Source organism: Pan troglodytes, chromosome 2 (genome assembly GCF_028858775.2).
Source record: "Pan troglodytes isolate AG18354 chromosome 2, NHGRI_mPanTro3-v2.0_pri, whole genome shotgun sequence".
Classification (NCBI taxonomy): domain Eukaryota; kingdom Metazoa; phylum Chordata; class Mammalia; order Primates; family Hominidae; genus Pan; species Pan troglodytes.
In genome coordinates, this window is record NC_086015.1 from 54,291,497 (window position 1) to 54,309,270 (window position 17,774).

General features: G+C 60.2%; 1 protein-coding gene across 7 annotated transcripts; it reads left to right on the forward strand.

Annotated features, from left to right (window-relative positions):
- Window positions 1–7,619: 7,619 nt before the first annotated feature.
- Window positions 7,620–17,507, forward strand: SEMA3B (semaphorin 3B). Of its 7 annotated transcripts, none has more exons than XM_063805820.1 (18): window positions 7,785–8,115; window positions 9,505–9,693; window positions 10,471–10,628; window positions 10,777–10,839; window positions 11,234–11,353; window positions 11,432–11,521; window positions 11,705–11,824; window positions 13,629–13,774; window positions 13,866–13,977; window positions 14,090–14,159; window positions 14,247–14,388; window positions 14,694–14,913; window positions 15,174–15,265; window positions 15,343–15,384; window positions 15,633–15,790; window positions 15,891–15,946; window positions 16,036–16,175; window positions 16,644–17,507. In XM_063805820.1, the coding sequence occupies exons 7-18, from the start codon at window positions 11,740–11,742 to the stop codon at window positions 17,046–17,048; spliced, it is 1,668 nt and encodes a 555-aa protein (XP_063661890.1). In that variant the 5' UTR covers window positions 7,785–8,115; window positions 9,505–9,693; window positions 10,471–10,628; window positions 10,777–10,839; window positions 11,234–11,353; window positions 11,432–11,521; window positions 11,705–11,739; the 3' UTR covers window positions 17,049–17,507. The 7 variants fall into 7 exon arrangements, with proteins under 7 accessions (XP_063661891.1, XP_063661890.1, XP_016796628.1 ...); XM_016941139.3 differs by having other exon boundaries at window positions 7,882–8,115; window positions 11,432–11,525; window positions 14,244–14,388; XM_016941142.3 differs by having other exon boundaries at window positions 7,882–8,115; window positions 11,432–11,525.
- Window positions 17,508–17,774: the final 267 nt, after the last annotated feature.

The window sequence follows — 17,774 nt, forward strand, 5'->3', positions numbered from 1 at the left end:
GCCGGCCTCTCTAGCGCGGAAGGAGAAAGTGACTTCCGACTTAGGTACCAAGGCCCGGAGAGTGTGCGTTGCCAAGGCCAAACAGCCAGGTGGGCCGCATGCAGTCCTGGCTTGACTAAAAAGGCCAGTAGGGGCCTTAAGACATATTCAGAAAGGTCCCTGCCCCAGAGGGCCGCCGCCAAACCTGAGGGGTAGTGACAGGTGGCCATATTACCATGTGATGGTTGCCACAGGCTGGGCCTGGAGGGCTGCAGATCATTGACTCTGAAGATGGAAGGCTCCATGAGGCTGTGGGAAGGGCCCGCGCGTTGCTGGGGAAGGGAATTGCAGATGGCAAGGCTGGTGATGCTTGTGGGGCGGGCCCTGAGTGCCATCGAGGTGCCTGGACCTTCTCCCGGGGGCAGCCGCGGCCTGAACGTGTGGGGGCGGGCTCGCGGAAAGGCTGGCCTCGACTGGGTGGGGCTCCGGGGTTGGCGCCTCCGCCTCCGGCCGCCAGGGGGCGCCGCCGCCCGTGCTCTGCCCTGCCTGGCTGGTCACAGAGGCTGACGTCAGCGGGTCCCGCGGAGGCCGCTGGACACAAAGGCAGCTTTGTGAGGCGGCGACGGCTCCGCGGCCGCCCCAGGACAGAGCGGCCTGGGCAGAGGGCGGGCCGGGGTCGGCGCCGCGGAGGCGGGGAGGGAGGGAGGGAGGGTTGGAGGGTTGAGCCAGAGACCCGGGACCCCGTCCCCGCACACCTGCCAGTGCCCCGTAGCTTCGGCCGCGGGCACTGGCAGGAGATGAAAGGCTGCTGCCGCCCGGTCGGAAGGACATCGGCGCCCCCCAGGCCCGGTCCCCGCCCCAGTTCCTCGGGCCTTTCCTGCTGCCCCTGCCTGCGAGGGCCGACGACACGGAGAACAGGATCCTGCGCCCAACCCAGGTCCCCGCCTTCTTTCAGAGGCCCAGGCCTGGACCCCGCTGAGCCGCAGATGTGCGAGCAGGAGCGCCAGAGCCCCGATGCCCGCCCAGCAGGAAGCGGGCGGGAGATGGTTCCTTCCTTCTGTCCTGAGGGGGAACCCTGCACAGAGGGACCATTGAGGGCCTGGCATTGTCTGCCTAACTCACCCAGTGCCTCCCTCCCTGGGTGGGCCATGCGGGGCCCTGACAGGATTGCCCTGGTGCCGTCTTGGCAGTGGGTCTGGGTGGGATCCTGGGGGCAGGGCTTCCCTGAGTGCAGACAGCTAGGCCTCCACCTGCCCCGGCCTCCCACCCAGGCTCAGATTTCCAGGGCATAAGGCTCCATTGTCCCAGCACTGGTGGAGGCGGCCTGTCAATTCAGCCTTGTGTTTGGTGGTTGGGAAATTCCCAGCCATGTGGGGCTGCAGGCAGGAAGGGACTGCCCAGGTGTCCTGTACCCCAACTGAAGGGACTCCATGAGGTTGGTTCCTGGGCATCCCCTGCTGCCTGGAGCTGTCCCAAGCTGGACCTCAACCATTCATCAACCCTCAGGAGCAGTTGGGTGAGGAGCACCAGAAATTCAATGCTCCCTGGTGCTGCATCCCCAGAGCCCTCCCAGCCTAAGAAGCCCCATCTTTCTGTCTCCACGCATGGAGAGCTGCAGCTGTGAGGCCCAGGACCCTTAGCAGGACATGCAGAGCTGGGCAGGGACCCAGGCTCATGCTCCCAGCGTGGGGTGAGTTGTCTCCAGCCTGTGGAGACTGCCATGAAGTTGATCTGCCTCCCAGAGGGCCTGGCCCACTTGAAATAATTGCTCCGGCTACTGATGTGGTGGGAACTTTGGTATTTTTAACCCATTTGGGGGGTGGGGGAGCAGCTAGGAAGAGAGAGGCAAGCTTTCAGAGTCAGAGAGGCCTGAGAGAGGAGAGTAGAGGGAAACTCAGTGAGGAGGAGCCAGGCAGGCTGCCTCGGTAGTTCCCCAGGCCTAGACACCCCCCCTGTACCACCCCCTGTCCCAGCAGGTAGGTGCAGACCTAGATGCCAGGTGCAGAAGGGGGAAAGGGCCCTCTCCAGGGTTACAGCAGGGATCACCGAGGCTGCAGGGGCTGCCAAGGCCTGGAAGAAGTCCCATGTTCCAGGGAGCCCCATGGCTTCTGATGTCAGGAAAACTTAGTCCTCTCAGTTCCCCAGAATCATTTCACCCCACCCCACCCAAACTGAGTGGCAAACCAGTTGAGTAGAGAATACAAGCCCTGACTCCAGCTGCCTGGTCAGTGGCATAGCCAGCCAAGTCCTAGCAACCCTAGGAGTCAGGGAGTCAGGGTGGAGGCAAGGACAAGACTACAGCATTGTTTGGCTGAGTTCTGGGTCTGGCCCCACTCCCCAAAACTGACCCCAATCTCTGTGTCTGCTGCCCTAAAAAGAGACCCTGGGGCTGGGTGTGGTGGCTCACGCCTGTAATCCTAGCACTTTGGGAGGCCAAGGCAGGCGGATCACCTGAGATCAGGAGTTCAAGACCAGCCTGGCCAACATGGTGAAACCCCATCTCTACTAAAATACAAAAATTAGCTGGGCATGATGACGGGTGCCTGTAATCCCAGCTACTCAGGAGGCTGAAACAGGAGAATCAGTTGAACCCAGGAGACGGTGGTTGCAGTGAGCCAAGATTGTGCCACTGCACTCCAGCCTAGGTGGCTGAGCGAGACTCCATCTCAAAAAAATAAATAAAAGGAGACCCTGACTGGATGTAGTGGCTCATGCCTTAATCCCAGCACTTTTGGAGGCCAAGGCAGGAGGATCACTTGAGGCCAAAAGTTTGAGACCAGCCTGGGCAACATAGCAAGACCCCGTCTCTTAAAAACAAAAGATCCTAGCGGTCCTCATCTCTACCATGGACTACCAGAGGGAAGGCAGCGCCTCTCATCACCCAGGGGGATGGCCTCCAGTCAGCTGGGGTATGTATGCAGCTGTGTGGCAGCAAATGTGTCCATGCCTGCAAGCCACTCAGCCCTCAGTCACATGGTGATGGGCACTAATATCCAAGAGGAGCAGAAGTCAAGGCCATGGGTCCTTTTCTCCCCTTGCCAGAGATGCAGCCCCACAGCCCCTGGTGATCTTGGCTGGGAGAAAAATCAGAGTTTGACATCTCATCCCACTGCCTTCTGCTTTCTGACCTTACTGAGGTCAGGGTCATCAAGGCCTGGGGGACTGGGACAGGGTTAAGGGGTGTCCTTTCTCCATCTGTCTTCCAACCCCGTGGAGACTCAGCATGCCTAGGAAGGTGGAAGGGCTTCCTGCGGGCACACCATCTCCTGCCTCCCTGTGCCTGTCCTCTGCTGGGTCCTGGGTTCTCCAGTGATTATAGCCCTTGCTGCTTCCCCCACAGTGGGGAACACAGAGCCCTGCCCAGAGGCTTGAACCTGGCACCACAGGGGTCTGGAATTACACAGAAGACAGGTGACAGCCAAGGTGGATCATGAACGGTGAGAAGTCCAGCAGGTGACAAGAGGAAGGGTCTAAAGGGTGGAGGGCACAGCGCAAGCAAAGTCTTGGCAACAAAAGAGCTAATGCATCCCAGAAATGGGGCAGGTGGAGTACTGGAAGCTACACCAAGCTTCAGAGTGGTCCTGTGGCCTCGGTGTGGTAGCTCAGGCCTATAATTCCAACACTTTGGGAGGCTGAGGCAGGAGGATAACTTGAACCCAGGAGTTCAAGATCAGCCTGGGCAACATAGTGAGACCTCCATTTTTACAAAAAATACAAAAATTAACTGTGTGTTGTGGTGTGTGCCTGGAGTCCCAGCTCCTCGGGAGGCTGAGGTGGGGGGATCACTTGAGTTCTGGAGGTCAAGGCTGCTGTGGGCCATGATCTTGCCACTGCACTCCAGCCTGGGTGGCAAAGCAAGATCCTGTCTCAAAAAAAAAAAAAAAAAAAAAAAGATGAAAAAGAGAGTGGCCCTGTGAATGCCAAGCTAAAAGCCTGCAATCCCGCCAAACTTCAGCAAGCTCTCTGAGTCAGGGGTCAGGGACACGGTCCTGCAGAGGGGAGGCATGGGGAGAGAAATGACAGAATGACCCCAGGAATACAGCCTGGGGGAGGGTAAAGGGGTCAGTGCTTGTCCTAAGTAAGATAAAAGGTAGGGGCTCTCAGGAGGGCAGGCTTGGCAGTGCCAGGGGTGGGTTGGGGACTTGGGAAGGGAGAAGACTGAGGAGTCCCCACCCAGGGGAGGGAGGGAGGTTCAAGTAGAACCCTGGGCACAGAGGGTTGAGGACCCTGGGGTCAAGAGAACCCTGGGGTCAGAGGGTTGAGGAAGTAATTGTACTGAGGTGGCCGGGAGCGGTGACTCATGCCTCTAATCCCAGCACTTTGGGAGGCCAAGGCAGGAGGACTGCTTGAGCCCAGGAGTTCAAGACCAGCCTGGGCAACATGACAAAACCTCATCTCTACCAAAAAAAATAATAATAATACAAAAAAATTAGCTAGGCATGGTGGCGCATGCCTGTAGTCCCAGCTACTCAGGAGGTTGAGGTGGGAGGATCACTTGAGCTCGGCAGGTTGAGGCTGCCGTGAGCCATGATCCCACCACTGCACTCCACCCTGGGTGACAAAGCAAGATCCTGTCTCAAAAAAAAGAAGAAAAAAAAAAGTACTGGGGTGAGGGGCACAGCAAAAGGGGACAAGAGAGGAGCTGAGCCCGAGAAGGGGCCTTGTTCAGCTGGGATGGAAGAGGCAGCAGTGGAGGGTTTCTCTGAGGCCCTCATAGGCCTGGGTGCCCAAGATGCCCAGAGCTAAGGTGGCAGCAAGAGTGCAAACCTGTGGTACCCCCACTGTGTGCCAGACCTGCCTGGCCACTGTCTGCAGCTGCAGGGAAAATGAGAGGTGCAGACTCCAGCTAGGGCCACGGGGTCGGCTGAGCGGCGGGGTAGGGATTCAGCCCCACCTCCTGCTGGACTAACAAGGGGGTTGATCCTTGGGGCTGGCTCCAGACTCCTCAGCCCTCCCCAGAGCATTCAGAGCCCCATACCCAGTACTCCTGGGAGGCTCTCCCCTAGCCAGTTAGGAGAATGTAGTATTTATGTGAATGTCTGTTCATGAGTGCAGTGTGCCCTCAGAGTCCACTTTCCAGCATTCCTGGCATAGCCCCCTCCACCCTGCCGGGCTCCAGAGGAGGGAGGGAGAGGGAGGCCCCGCCCCCAGCCCCCTCTCCTCCCACCCCTCCCTGCTGGGCAATGAGGAAAACAGGAGTGAGGGAAGAGCTGTGATGTGGCTGGTGGGGGGGGCTCCCGCATCCCAGAGGGGCTGACCTCAGCCTGGGAGGAATGTGCAGGAGGGGAGGGCAGGGGTGGGGCGGGCGGGGGTAGGGCCACAGCCAGAGGCCCAGGGTTCTTGGTAGCCCCTCCCTCAGCACCTCCATCTCAGTTCTGACAGGGCCCTCAGAAGGGAAGGGGAACAGGCAAGGAGGGGAGGAGCTAATCTTTCAAAAAAGGTGGGCCAGGGTCCCCTGGGAATGTGGAGACCAGGCTGGGGTGAGGACATGCCTGCAGACGCTTCCCCAGGAGATGCCCCTGGGGCAGGGCCTTAGAGTGTCTGGGAAGTTAGGCCTCAGGTGATGATCCTATGGCCGCCCATGCCTGCCCCCACTGTGCCTAAGTCCTCTGGGCAGCATGACCTGGTACCTACGTGGCCAGAACAAGGAAGAGTTGTGACGTTGGAGCCACAAGCCCTGATGACTAAAGCAGGTGTGAGTGGGGCGCCCAAGATCCCATCCAGCCCAGGCTGCACGGGGAGGGTTGCCACAACCTTCCTCAGATGGGTGTCCCACCCCAACCACACCACCCGGAGTCCAGGCAGGGGCAAAGGGGCAGGCCCAGCTGGTGGCCAGGGGTGGGGAGGCAGGTGCTGAGATTTGGCACAACAATCCAGGTTTTTCCAGAAGGAAAAGCCAAGGCTGTGGTAGGCCATGCCACTGACAGGCAGCCCCAGAGCAAGGACCCAGGCAGGTCTCTGCCCATGGAAGCTCCCTCAAAAGAGAGAGGTCCAGGGTAGGAGTACAGGCAGGAAAAGGGACCCCAGCTGCCTTGCCTGGTTTGCCCCATTCTGTTGAGACTCAGGCTCAGGCTGCCTGATTCCAGAATCCTCGAGGAGTTCCAGCCCCCAGTGTGACCCACAGGCAGTGACCCTGCTCCTGGAGTGCTGACCTCCATGGGGGCCCCTACCCATGGCCTGGCACACTGGACCTGGGGCTGAGGAACAGAAAGGGGACCATGTGGAATCAGGGACAACTTGACCTCCCATCCCTGGAGACCTTCATTCCTACTCAAGGGAGGGTACACATCTAGAGGACAGAGGACAGGGCACAGCACTCAATGGGGACAGAGACAGCCTAGTCCTTTTGGCTGGGGGTTGACTCCCAAGCTATTGGAAAGATAATGGCGGTGGGGGGGGTGGGGTTCTGATACCGTTTCCCAGAGTGAACACAGGTGGAGGAAGGTGCGGGGTGATGAAACAGAGACAGGGCCCCTGGGCCTGGAAAACATAAGGCAGTGAGGGCCTATGGGGGCACAGTGGGAGTGGATGGGAGCCTCTGAGGCACTTGCTGATCCTGGCTGCTTGGGTGGAAAGCTGTAAACAGCCAAAGAATGTTGTCTGCTTGCATGGAGCCAGGAGAGCCTGCCCAGGTCCTCTAAGGCTAGAGGCAGCTACTCCTGGAGTAGGAAAAGGCCGCATCCAGGAAGCCCACGAGCCCAGGCAGGGATCTGTCCTTCCACTTGCCCTCCTGAAGGGCCCTGCGGCTCCCACTGGCCCCTGTTATTTACCTGCCAGCTGGCCAGGGCAGGCCAGGTATACCAGGTCCTCAGGCTCAGGAAGGAGGGGCATAGCCCCACTTCCACTTCCAGGGGACTTGGAGATGTGCTCCCCACCTCTGTCCTTGCTTGGCTGGAGGCATCCAGGGCTGGGCAACAGAACTGCAACACTTGGAATGCCCACACTGCCCCATCAACCTTGGGAGGTGGTAGGAAAATGCCTTTTGCGGGGATGGAAGGATCAAAGCCCATTCTCAAGCCCTGGTATATTCACTCAGGTGGACTTCAGGGCTCCACTCTGCCACTGTCAACATACAGTCCCTCCAGAGAAGTACCCCTCATGCTACAAATGGGGCACGTTCACCAGACTCAGCTTCAGGACAAGACCCCAGGTCATTCCCAACTGAGGCTCCGAGGTGCAGGAGCTCCGTCCTGTCTGTAAAACTCCCTCAGTTTTCGGCTCTGGGTTTGGTGGGGGTTGTTCCTCTCACCTACAACCTGAAAGAGAAGCCAGAGGAAGGGAGGTCACATGGTCCGCCCCCCAACCTCTCAGCAGAGATGCAAAGCTACCTGTCCAGGATGGCGGACTCCAGATGGGCCCCGCCCTGTGGTGCAGAAGTGAGATTTGCTGCTCCTCCTGCGTCTGTCCCTCTCCTGCCCTCCTCTCCCTCCCCTATCTGGCTGTCATGGAAGAAGCCACTGCTGGCCAGGCCACTGAAGTACTAAGTGGCCCAAGTGGTGAGGAAGGACGGGGACTGGGTCCTGAGGGCCCATCCGACCTCCAGTTGAGAGCCCCTCCCCTGACCTCCAGCTGCCCGGCCACCCCAGCCGGTCCCTGGGAACTGAGGTGGCAGCTGAGCTCCCCATTATCTTTCCCCACAGCTCCCCACCTGTGGAGGGAGAGGTGAGATATTGGAGTCTACGGGTGGTGCCCCCACCCAGTGATTCCCTTTGCCTGCTGAGCCCCTGGAGCTGGGGTTTCTTCCTCCCTTGCCTTGGCTGGCCACCTGGCTTCTGGGACCGCCACCTGGGGCACCCTTCTGCTTTAAGGCCCAATATGGGAGGGGTCATACCTACCAGCCCCTCCCTTGTGCCCATTCCACTCCCGCCTGGCTGCCGTCTCCAGCCGGTCCCGGCTGCCTGCCCGGTCACCCGATCCGCCCTCTAAACTTTACGGCGCGGCGGGCGGTGCGTGGGGCGGTGGCTGGCCTGGTGGGGGCGGGGGCTGCTCCTTAAAGGAGCCGTCAGAGGGTCCCCAGCGGCCCCAGGGTGGGAAGGGGCCAGAGTGGAGAGATGCTGCTGCGGGAGTCCTCGGTGGAGTGTGAGAAGGCAGCCAGTGTTGGCCTGGAAGACCTCTAGAACCTGAGAAGAGGCAGCGGCAAGTGTCAGCGGAGGGAAGGAGGGAGGTGGGGGTCCTGGCCTGGGATGGGGCCAGGAGCTGGGCAGGAGTGTGGGTGGAGGGGCCTGGAACCTGCCTCAGCAGCTGCTCCACTTGCTTAATCCCACCTGGAACCTTGTCCCACTCCCTGGGCTCCTGTGTCCAGCACCTGCCCAGCTGACCCCTGGGAAGGAGGGTGGGCATAGCAGCCAGGTCTTTGCCCCAGCTGAGGGCCAGGGGGAGGTGTCTGGCTCCTAGAGTGGAGGGGCTCAAAGATGGGGGAGAACTCAAGGGGTGAGAGAAGTGAAGGGAGAGGCTCAGAGAGGCTGTGGAGGTGTTGAGAGGGAAGGCCAGCTCAGCGAGGCCAGGAGGCTGGGGTGCGAATGAAGGGCTGCCTCACCTTGCCCCTCTTTGATTCCTCAGGGGTGTGGAGAGAGAGCCCTCAAGCTCAAATGCAGAGGCTGCTTCAGCTGGGTTGGGAGCAGTCCCCAAGTCAGAGGCTGAGGCTTCTGCCCAGGTCTTGGGTCTCCTGGGTAGCACTTCTCCCTCTGAGGAATGGAGTGATTGATGCTGCAGTTGGATTTGCTCACTTGCATGCCCAGAGACATGTCTATTCTTATGGGTGCGCACGTTTGCACATGCACAAATGTGCAACACATCTGTGTGCAAAATATGCACATATCACACATATGTACTGCATGGATTGCACAGTGCCACATGTGTGCACACCAACCCATATCCACACATGTGCAATATGACACACTATATATTTGCACATAGATGTGCACACACATGCACATACACACTACACACATGCGCACATCACAAGGGGACACTCGGAAACACATTCACAGGCACCCACACCCTTGGCTCTAGCCTCAAAAGTGTCTCCGTGTTTTTCTGCGGGACTGTGGGGACACTGCCACCTCCAGAGGCCTGACCCCCTCCTGTCACTCTCACTCTTTTGACTGGCTTGTTTTGCTCATTGCACTTGGCACCCTCTGCATCCATCTGATTCCTTGTTGGCGCTCTGTCCCCTTTCACATGGGGACCTTGTCTATGTCTCCCAGTATCCCTCCTCCCAGGTCTAGGCTGGCATGAAGTGGGTGGCACATTGTGAATTAATGTCTGTGAGTGTGTATACAAGAGAGGAGGTTACTGGGAAGGGTGACGTGGTGAGGCGGGCTTGCCAGTGCAGGGTGACCCTGAGGGTGTGCCCAGTGGCGTGGGTGTGTCTGTGATTGTGGCCAGGCGGGGCACCCTCGGAGGGGAGGGTTCGGAAGTGGAATGCGACCCCCCAGCCTCTTTCCCCTAGGGGCTGTAATCTGATCCCTGGGGACTCCCCCACTAGCCTCCCGCCCTCACCCTCACTGCTGACTCCTCTTCCAGATCCTGGGGCAGAGTCCAGGGCAGCTCAAGGCTCCTCCACACACACACCCGCTGAACCCTGAGCGCCCTGAGCTGCTGAGATGGGGTGGGCCGGGGCTGCCGCCGTGATCCCGGGCCTGGCCCTGCTCTGGGCAGTGGGGCTGGGGAGTGCCGCCCCCAGCCCCCCACGCCTTCGGCTCTCCTTCCAAGGTAGGTGCACCTGGCAGGCGGGAGGGCCCAGCTTGAGGTGGGCAGGAAAGGGTCCCCGTATGGCCAGGGGGCTCTGTGTTGGCTGTTGCCCCATGTGCGTGCCTGTCACCAGACTCTGGTAGGATTAGTGGGCACTCTCAGGCCACCTCCAGTTAACCCTGTCCGGGCCTCAGCCCCCAGCCTCTGCCCACATTCTCTTCGTGCTTTCTCAGGAAGACCCCTCCTGTCCCCATAGCAACAGACCTTGTCTCTGTTCCGTTCAGTACCCCCAACAAGGCGATACTCCTTCAGCAGAGCAACAGGGAAGTCAGAGCCCCCTTCTCATGCCTCCTGTATAGGAGGGTGGCCCCTGGGCAGTGGCAGTGAATAGGCAGTTCTGCTGAGCTCAGGCTGGTGGTGGAGTGGCAGGAAAGGAACTCTCAGCCTGACTTTTGGGAGTTGGGGTTCTGGCCATCCCTGCATGCCAGTCTCCCCCAGGACTCTGGTGTCCATAAGCCTTGCCTCCCAGTGCGCCCGCCTGGAGACACCACCTGTCTGAGCATGCCCAAGTTCAACCTGCCTTCCTCTTCCTGGGAGGATGTACCACCTACCCTGGCAGCTCCACACGTGCACCTGGGTGGGCTTGGGTTTGCGTGTGTAAACTCACACACATGTAAACTCACATGTGTACAGGCCAGGTCCTAATGGCAACCTTGGCCGATAGAGTCACCACCAGGCAGGACCTGGGGGAGGCTTCCAGCATGGCTGGCGAGTCATCAGCAGTGTCCTGCCCTGCAGAGCTCCAGGCTTGGCATGGTCTCCAGACTTTCAGCCTGGAGCGAACCTGCTGCTACGAGGCCTTGCTGGTGGATGAGGAGCGTGGACGCCTGTTTGTGGGCGCCGAGAACCATGTGGCCTCCCTCAACCTGGACAACATCAGCAAGCGGGCCAAGAAGGTGCCAGGGACTCCCAACCCCAGCACTCCCCAGGGAAGGAGCCCTGGGACCCCACTCCAGCCTGGAGAGACCCAGAGGAATGGCTCCCTGAGGTAGAGAATATCCCAAGTTCCTGACCTGTGTCCCCTCTCCCCCAACCTCCCGATAGCTGGCCTGGCCGGCCCCTGTGGAATGGCGAGAGGAGTGCAACTGGGCAGGGAAGGACATTGGTGTGAGTGCCAGCTGCCCGGGCCGGGAGTGGGGAGGGTCAGCCCCTCACCCCAGAGACAGGGCAGGGCTAAAACAGAGGCCTGCCTGTTCTGGCTGGGATGAGGGCAGGGAGGTCGAGGTGGCTGAGGTCTGGGGGTGGTGAGTCAGGGTGGGGGCTTGTGTAATTCTTCTGGGGTGCCTCTGAGTCATGGGAGGCTTTGCAGGCCTGTGCTTCCCCAGACACCCACCCTCGTGAGGCCTGGGCTGGTCAGCAAGGGCCCCCAGGTCCCTGTAGCCCATGTTAGTACTTGCCTGGGCTGATGCCGAAGAGAGGGAGGGGTGAGGATGCCACTGGTGAGCTGGGACCTCTTAAGGCTACGTCCCTGGGGGAAGCCTCACACCTCCAACCCTACTAGACTGAGTGCATGAACTTCGTGAAGTTGCTGCATGCCTACAACCGCACCCATTTGCTGGCCTGTGGCACGGGAGCCTTCCACCCAACCTGTGCCTTTGTGGAAGTGGGCCACCGGGCAGAGGTAAGGCCGGATCTAGGCAGGGAGCGAGGTCAGGAGGGTAAGAAGGGCCTGGTAGTCACAACTTGCCACACCTCCCAGGAGCCCGTCCTCCGGCTGGACCCAGGAAGGATAGAGGATGGCAAGGGGAAGAGTCCTTATGACCCCAGGCATCGGGCTGCCTCCGTGCTGGTGGGTGAGTCCAAGGGCTAAGGCCCCAAGAGAACCCCTTAGAAACTCTAGAACCTCACAAAGTCCCAAGACCCCCAAGAGCTCCAGGGAATCCCCCATAACCTCACTCGCTCCCAGAGCTCCCCAGGCCCTCCTGCCCCAAGAGCCCTCCATTTGCCTGAGTGGCCCTTGCTCTGTCTGCAGGGGAGGAGCTATACTCAGGGGTGGCAGCAGACCTCATGGGACGAGACTTTACCATCTTTCGCAGCCTAGGGCAACGTCCGAGTCTCCGAACAGAGCCACACGACTCCCGCTGGCTCAATGGTGAGAGGCTGGTGGGGTTGGTGGGAGGAGGTCGTCACCCTCCCACAGGGCAGGTGCCAAGCAAGGCCCATAAAGTAAGTGAGCAGTGGGTGTGGCCAGGTCTTACCAAATACCCTCCTTAATCAGGCACTGGCGTCACAGAGACAGACAAGACAGGTATGACCGTGACCTCTTTGAGTTCACAGATCACATACATGATAAGATCAAGTCCAATGGCCTTGAGGCCAGAGAGAGACAAGGGAGGAAGGGAAAAAGAGACTGGGTGGCTGGAGGGGGTTGGGTAAAGGAAGCCGCTGTGCTGAGGGGAGTATGAGCTAATTCCCAAGCACAAGACAGCTAGCCAGCAAAATTTAGGGATGAGCATTCCAGGCAGAGGGAGCAACTAGTGCAAAGGCCTGGATGCAGGAACAAGCAAAGGAATAGACTTGCAGAGCTAGCAATGAAAAGGGGGCCTGGACTGTCAGGGGCCAGAGTCATTTATTCTAAGAGTCATGGGGGCTGGGCACAATGGCTTGCACCTGTAATCCCAGCACTTTGGGAGGCTGAGGCAGACAGATTGCTTGAAGACAGGAGTTTCATACCAGCCTGGGCTACAAAGCAAGACAAAAAATAAAATAAAATTAGCTGGGGGCAGTGGCATGCACGCACCTGTAGTCCTGGCTAGTCAGGAGGCTGAGATGGAAGGATCACTTGAGCCCAGGAGTTGGAGGCTGCAGTGAGCCATGATGCTGCCACTGCAGGACAGAGCAGACCCTGTCTCTAAATCAAATAAAAATTAAATAAGGGCTATGGGCTGGTGGGCACAGTGGCTCACACCTGTAATCTCAGCACTTTGGGAGGCGGAGGCAGGCAAATCGCTTGAGGCCAGGAGTTTGAGACTAGCCTGGCCAACATGGTGAAACCCTGTCTCTACTAAAAAATACAAAAATTGGCCGGGTGCAGTGGTGTGCACCTGTAATCCCAGCACTTTGGGAGGCTGAGGTGGGCGGATCACCTGAGTTCAGGCATTTGAGACCAGCCTGGCCAACATGGTGAAACCCCGTCTCTACTAAATATACAAAAATTAGTCCGGCATGATGGTGTGCATCTGTAATCCCAGCTACTCAGGAGGCTGAGGCAGGAGAATCGCTTGAACCCAGGAGGCGGAGGTTGCAGTGAATGGAGACTGTGCCACTGCATTCCAGCCTGGGCAATAGAGCGAGACTTCGTCTCAAAAAAAAAAAAAAAAAAAAAAAAGCCAGGTGTGGTGGTAGACTCTGACTGTAATCTCAGCTACTTGGGAGGCTGAGGTTGCAGTGAGCCAAGATCGAGCACTCCAGCCTGGGTGACAGAGCGAGACTGTCTCAAAAAATAAATAAATAAATAATAATAATAATAATAATAATAAAGAGCAATGGGACCCAGCAGAAGGATTTGAAGCAGGAGTGGGGAGCATCTGGTTATGCTAGAGAGGAAGATTCATGAGTGAAGGTGAAACCAGATTACCTCACCTCCCTCCTACCCCAGCCTAAGATGCTGGGCGACTGTGTGGGGCGAGATCGGAGGCTAGCCGGGCTTCCCGCCTGCGCCCCCAGGTAGCCACGGTCTTTGCTGCCCCCTCGCGGCTGCTTCTTGCCTCGCAGGCCCTGATCCTTTGGATTCGGTCCGCGCAGAGCGCCAACTGGACATGCTGCTAGAGGTTGGGTGGTCAGACACTGTGATCCCGGGTGCTGTGCCCGCACTACGGGAAGGGGAAGCAGCGCGTGGGTCTCGCATCAGGAGGCAAGGCCAGGACCCGCTGACCCATGCCTCCTGCCGCGGTTAGAGCCCAAGTTTGTCAAGGTATTTTGGATCCCGGAGAGCGAGAACCCAGACGACGACAAAATCTACTTCTTCTTTCGTGAGACGGCGGTAGAGGCGGCGCCGGCACTGGGACGCCTGTCCGTGTCCCGCGTTGGCCAGATCTGCCGGGTGAGGAGTCCCTGGGCCACACCCGGCGACCCTGCCCCTACCCCTTTGCCTGCCCTGGTCTCGCCCTCATCCCCTTTGATCGTCCCGGCAGAACGACGTGGGCGGCCAGCGCAGCCTGGTCAACAAGTGGACGACGTTCCTGAAGGCGCGGCTGGTGTGCTCGGTGCCCGGCGTCGAGGGCGACACCCACTTCGATCAGCTCCGTGAGTGCGGGAGTGGGTATGGGGTTGGGGAGGGGGGCAGCGGCGCAGACTCCGGGAGCCCCCGCCGCAGCGGGGCTGTGCGCCCTACCCCAGCTAGGCCCCTTCCCCGCAGAGGATGTGTTTCTGTTGTCCTCGCGGGACCACCGGACCCCGCTGCTCTATGCCGTCTTCTCCACGTCCAGGTGAGGGGCAGGAGGTAGGGAGCGCCCGGGGCGGGCCGCTGGGCTCCACCCGGCCCCTCACCTCGCCCTGGTCTTCGCCTCCAGCAGCATCTTCCAGGGCTCTGCGGTGTGCGTGTACAGCATGAACGACGTGCGCCGGGCCTTCTTGGGACCCTTTGCACACAAGGAGGGGCCCATGCACCAGTGGGTGTCATACCAGGGTCGCGTCCCCTACCCGCGGCCAGGCATGGTTCGTAGCCCAGGGACTTCTACTACAACCCACTTCAAAGCCTCAAGGGTTTGAGAACTTGGCCTGGGGTCTTCTTGGTGAATGTGGTTTCTTCCTTTAGTTATGGGTGGGAAAACGTTTCCATCATAAGACAAGGCTTGTTTCCCGCCTCTGACTTCCTAGGGCAAGGCTGATCTCCTCTCTAATTCTCAGGGCAGGGTTCTGTCCCCATCCCCCTCCATGTTCCCAGAGGCTGGGCATGGAGGGCTGCCTATCAAGCCCCCATATCTATATCCCTGCTGTGCCTCCCTTTCCCCCACCCCCAGTGTCCCAGCAAGACCTTTGGCACCTTCAGTTCCACCAAGGACTTCCCAGACGATGTCATCCAGTTTGCGCGGAACCACCCCCTCATGTACAACCCTGTCCTGCCCATTGGGGGGCGCCCTCTTTTCCTACAAGTTGGAGCCAATTACACCTTCACTCAAATTGCCGCGGACCGGGTTGCAGCCGCTGACGGACACTATGACGTCCTCTTCATTGGCACAGGTCAGGGTTCCTCCACAGCGACCCCCAGGCTCCCAGCCAGGCCCTGTGGGCTGCTGATGGAAGCTCTCCCTGTTCAGTCCCATCTCCACATCCTTTCCTGGGCTGTGTCTCCACCTTGTGGATGCTGCCAAACCCACACTCTTCCAGTCCACACTCTTCACAACCCAAACATGCTGAGGGTAGACGCCTCAAAGGCGAGGAGACACTAGCCCCAGCTGTCCGGGAGCACCAATGGTCATTACCCCTTCTCATCCCTGCAGACGCTGGCACGGTGCTGAAGGTGATCTCGGTCCCCAAGGGCAGTAGGCCCAGCGCAGAGGGGCTGCTCCTGGAGGAGCTGCACGTGTTTGAGGTGAGGCCTCGCCCCCAGTCGCCCGGGACCCCCCCACCCCCCTAAGCCCTGACCCCGTCGCCCCTCCTCCCTCTCAGGACTCGGCCGCTGTCACGAGCATGCAAATTTCTTCCAAGAGGGTGAGTGACCAGGATGGGGATCGGGGTGGGATGGACTGAGCTTGTGCCTGGCGCGTCCCAAGCCTCTGGCCCCTTTTGGTAGTTTGCAGTCCCGGGTTTGAGTACAGGCTCTGGCTTTGCTAGACTGTGTGACCTGAGGCGTAAGACCTCAGTGTTCCCATCTGTCGAGTGGGAGAAGGGATCCCTGACCGATGGGAGGCAGGCGTGGGGTCGCCCTCGGTCAGCCCAGAGCCCCTCGTGCCCCCTAGCACCAGCTGTACGTAGCCTCGCGGAGCGCGGTGGCCCAGATCGCGTTGCACCGCTGCGCTGCCCACGGCCGCGTCTGCACCGAATGCTGTCTGGCGCGTGACCCCTACTGCGCCTGGGACGGGGTCGCGTGCACGCGCTTCCAGCCCAGTGCCAAGAGGTGGGCGGGGTCGGGGTTGGGCCGCCGGGAGGGAGGCGAAGGGTCTTTCACTGCCCGGGGCTGAAAGAAGGGCTCACAGAAGATCGGATGTTCCCCACAGGCGGTTCCGGCGGCAAGACGTAAGGAATGGCGACCCCAGCACGTTGTGCTCCGGAGGTGAGTGCCCCAGCTGCCCCTACCCTCAGCCCCAGAAGACGCCCCATCTGCCCTGCCTTGCCTAAATCTGACTTTCTTCTCGCCCCAAGACTCGTCTCGTCCCGCGCTGCTGGAACACAAGGTGTTCGGCGTGGAGGGCAGCAGCGCCTTTCTGGAGTGTGAGCCCCGGTCGCTGCAGGCGCGCGTGGAGTGGACTTTCCAGCGCGCAGGGGTGACAGCCCACACCCAGGTAAGCCTTACTCCGCCCTCCCCGCCAGGCTCCTGTCCCACCCCCTGCATCCAGGAGAGGCCCCGCCCTACCCAACGAAGCCCCGTCCAACCAGATCCACTCCCCGCCCTGTCCAGTTTGGTCCCTCACCTGCACTCCACAAGCTGCTGAGGCCCCATTGCGTCCAACGGGGCTCCCGACCCGCCTCCCCTGAATCAAGGAGAAGACCCGCCCTCGACCCTCCCATTGAGGTCCCTGACCCACCCACCACCACTCCCCCCCACGTTCATGTAAACCCCGCCTCTTTCGGATTCTCCCTTGAAGACCACCAGCTCCCAAACACTCAGCCTTAAAATGTGCGCCTGCGGGCACCCCTTTCCCGCTCCACCTCGGCTCCCAATGACTCTTTGCTTCTTCCGTCGCGTGCTAGGGCCCGGAAGCCCTGTTCCCGGCCCGACACCTCCGCCTCACGCTGCCCTCTGCCCGCAGGTGCTGGCAGAGGAGCGCACCGAGCACACCGCCCGGGGACTACTGCTGCGCAGGCTGCGGCGCCGGGACTCGGGCGTGTACTTGTGCGCCGCCGTCGAGCAGGGCTTTACGCAACCGCTGCGTCGCCTGTCGCTGCACGTGTTGAGTGCTACGCAGGCCGAACGACAGGCGCGGGCCGAGGAGGCTGCGCCCGCCGCGCCGCCGGGCCCCAAACTCTGGTACCGGGACTTTCTGCAGCTGGTGGAGCCGGGCGGCGGTGGCAGCGCGAACTCCCTGCGCATGTGCCGCCCGCAGCCTGCGCTGCAGTCACTGCCCCTGGAGTCGCGGAGAAAGGGCCGTAACCGGAGGACCCACGCCCCTGAGCCTCGCGCTGAGCGGGGGCCGCGCAGCGCAACGCACTGGTGACTGGACTGTCCCCACGCCGGGAACCAAGCAGGAGACGACAGGCGAGAGAGGAGCCAGACAGACCCTGAAAAGAAGGACGGGTTGGGGCCGGGCACATTGGGGGTCACCGGCCGATGGAGACACCAACCGACAGGCCCTGGCTGAGGGCAGCTGCGCGGGCTTATTTATTAACAGGATAACCCTTGAATGTAGCAGCCCCGGGAGGGCGGCACAGGTCGGGCCCAGGATTCAGCCGGAGGGAAGGGACGGGGAAGCCGGGCTCCAGAGCAACGACCAGGGCCGAGGAGGTGCCTGGAGTGCCCACCCTGGGAGACAGACCCCACCTCCTTGGGTAGTGAGCAGTGAGCAGAAAGCTGTGAACAGGCTGGGCTGCTGGAGGTGGGGCGAGGCAGGCCGACTGTACTAAAGTAACGCAATAAACGCATTATCAGCCAAAGCTGGAATGGCCCCAGCAGAAAACCCCAGTCCTCGGCCTTGCTATGTGGTCTTGGGCACCTTACTAGCGGTGTCAGGGCCCGAGTTTCTCCTGTCCAAGGTTGCCTGGTGAGGATTAAAGGTGGTTCCGGCCAGGCGCGGTGGCTCACGCCTGTAATCCCAACACTTTCGGAGGCCCAGGCGGACGGATCACGAGGTCAGGAGATGGAAACCATCCCGGCTAACACGGTGAAACCCCGTCTGTACTAAAAATACAAAAAATTAGTCGGGCGTGGTGGCGGGCGCCTGTAA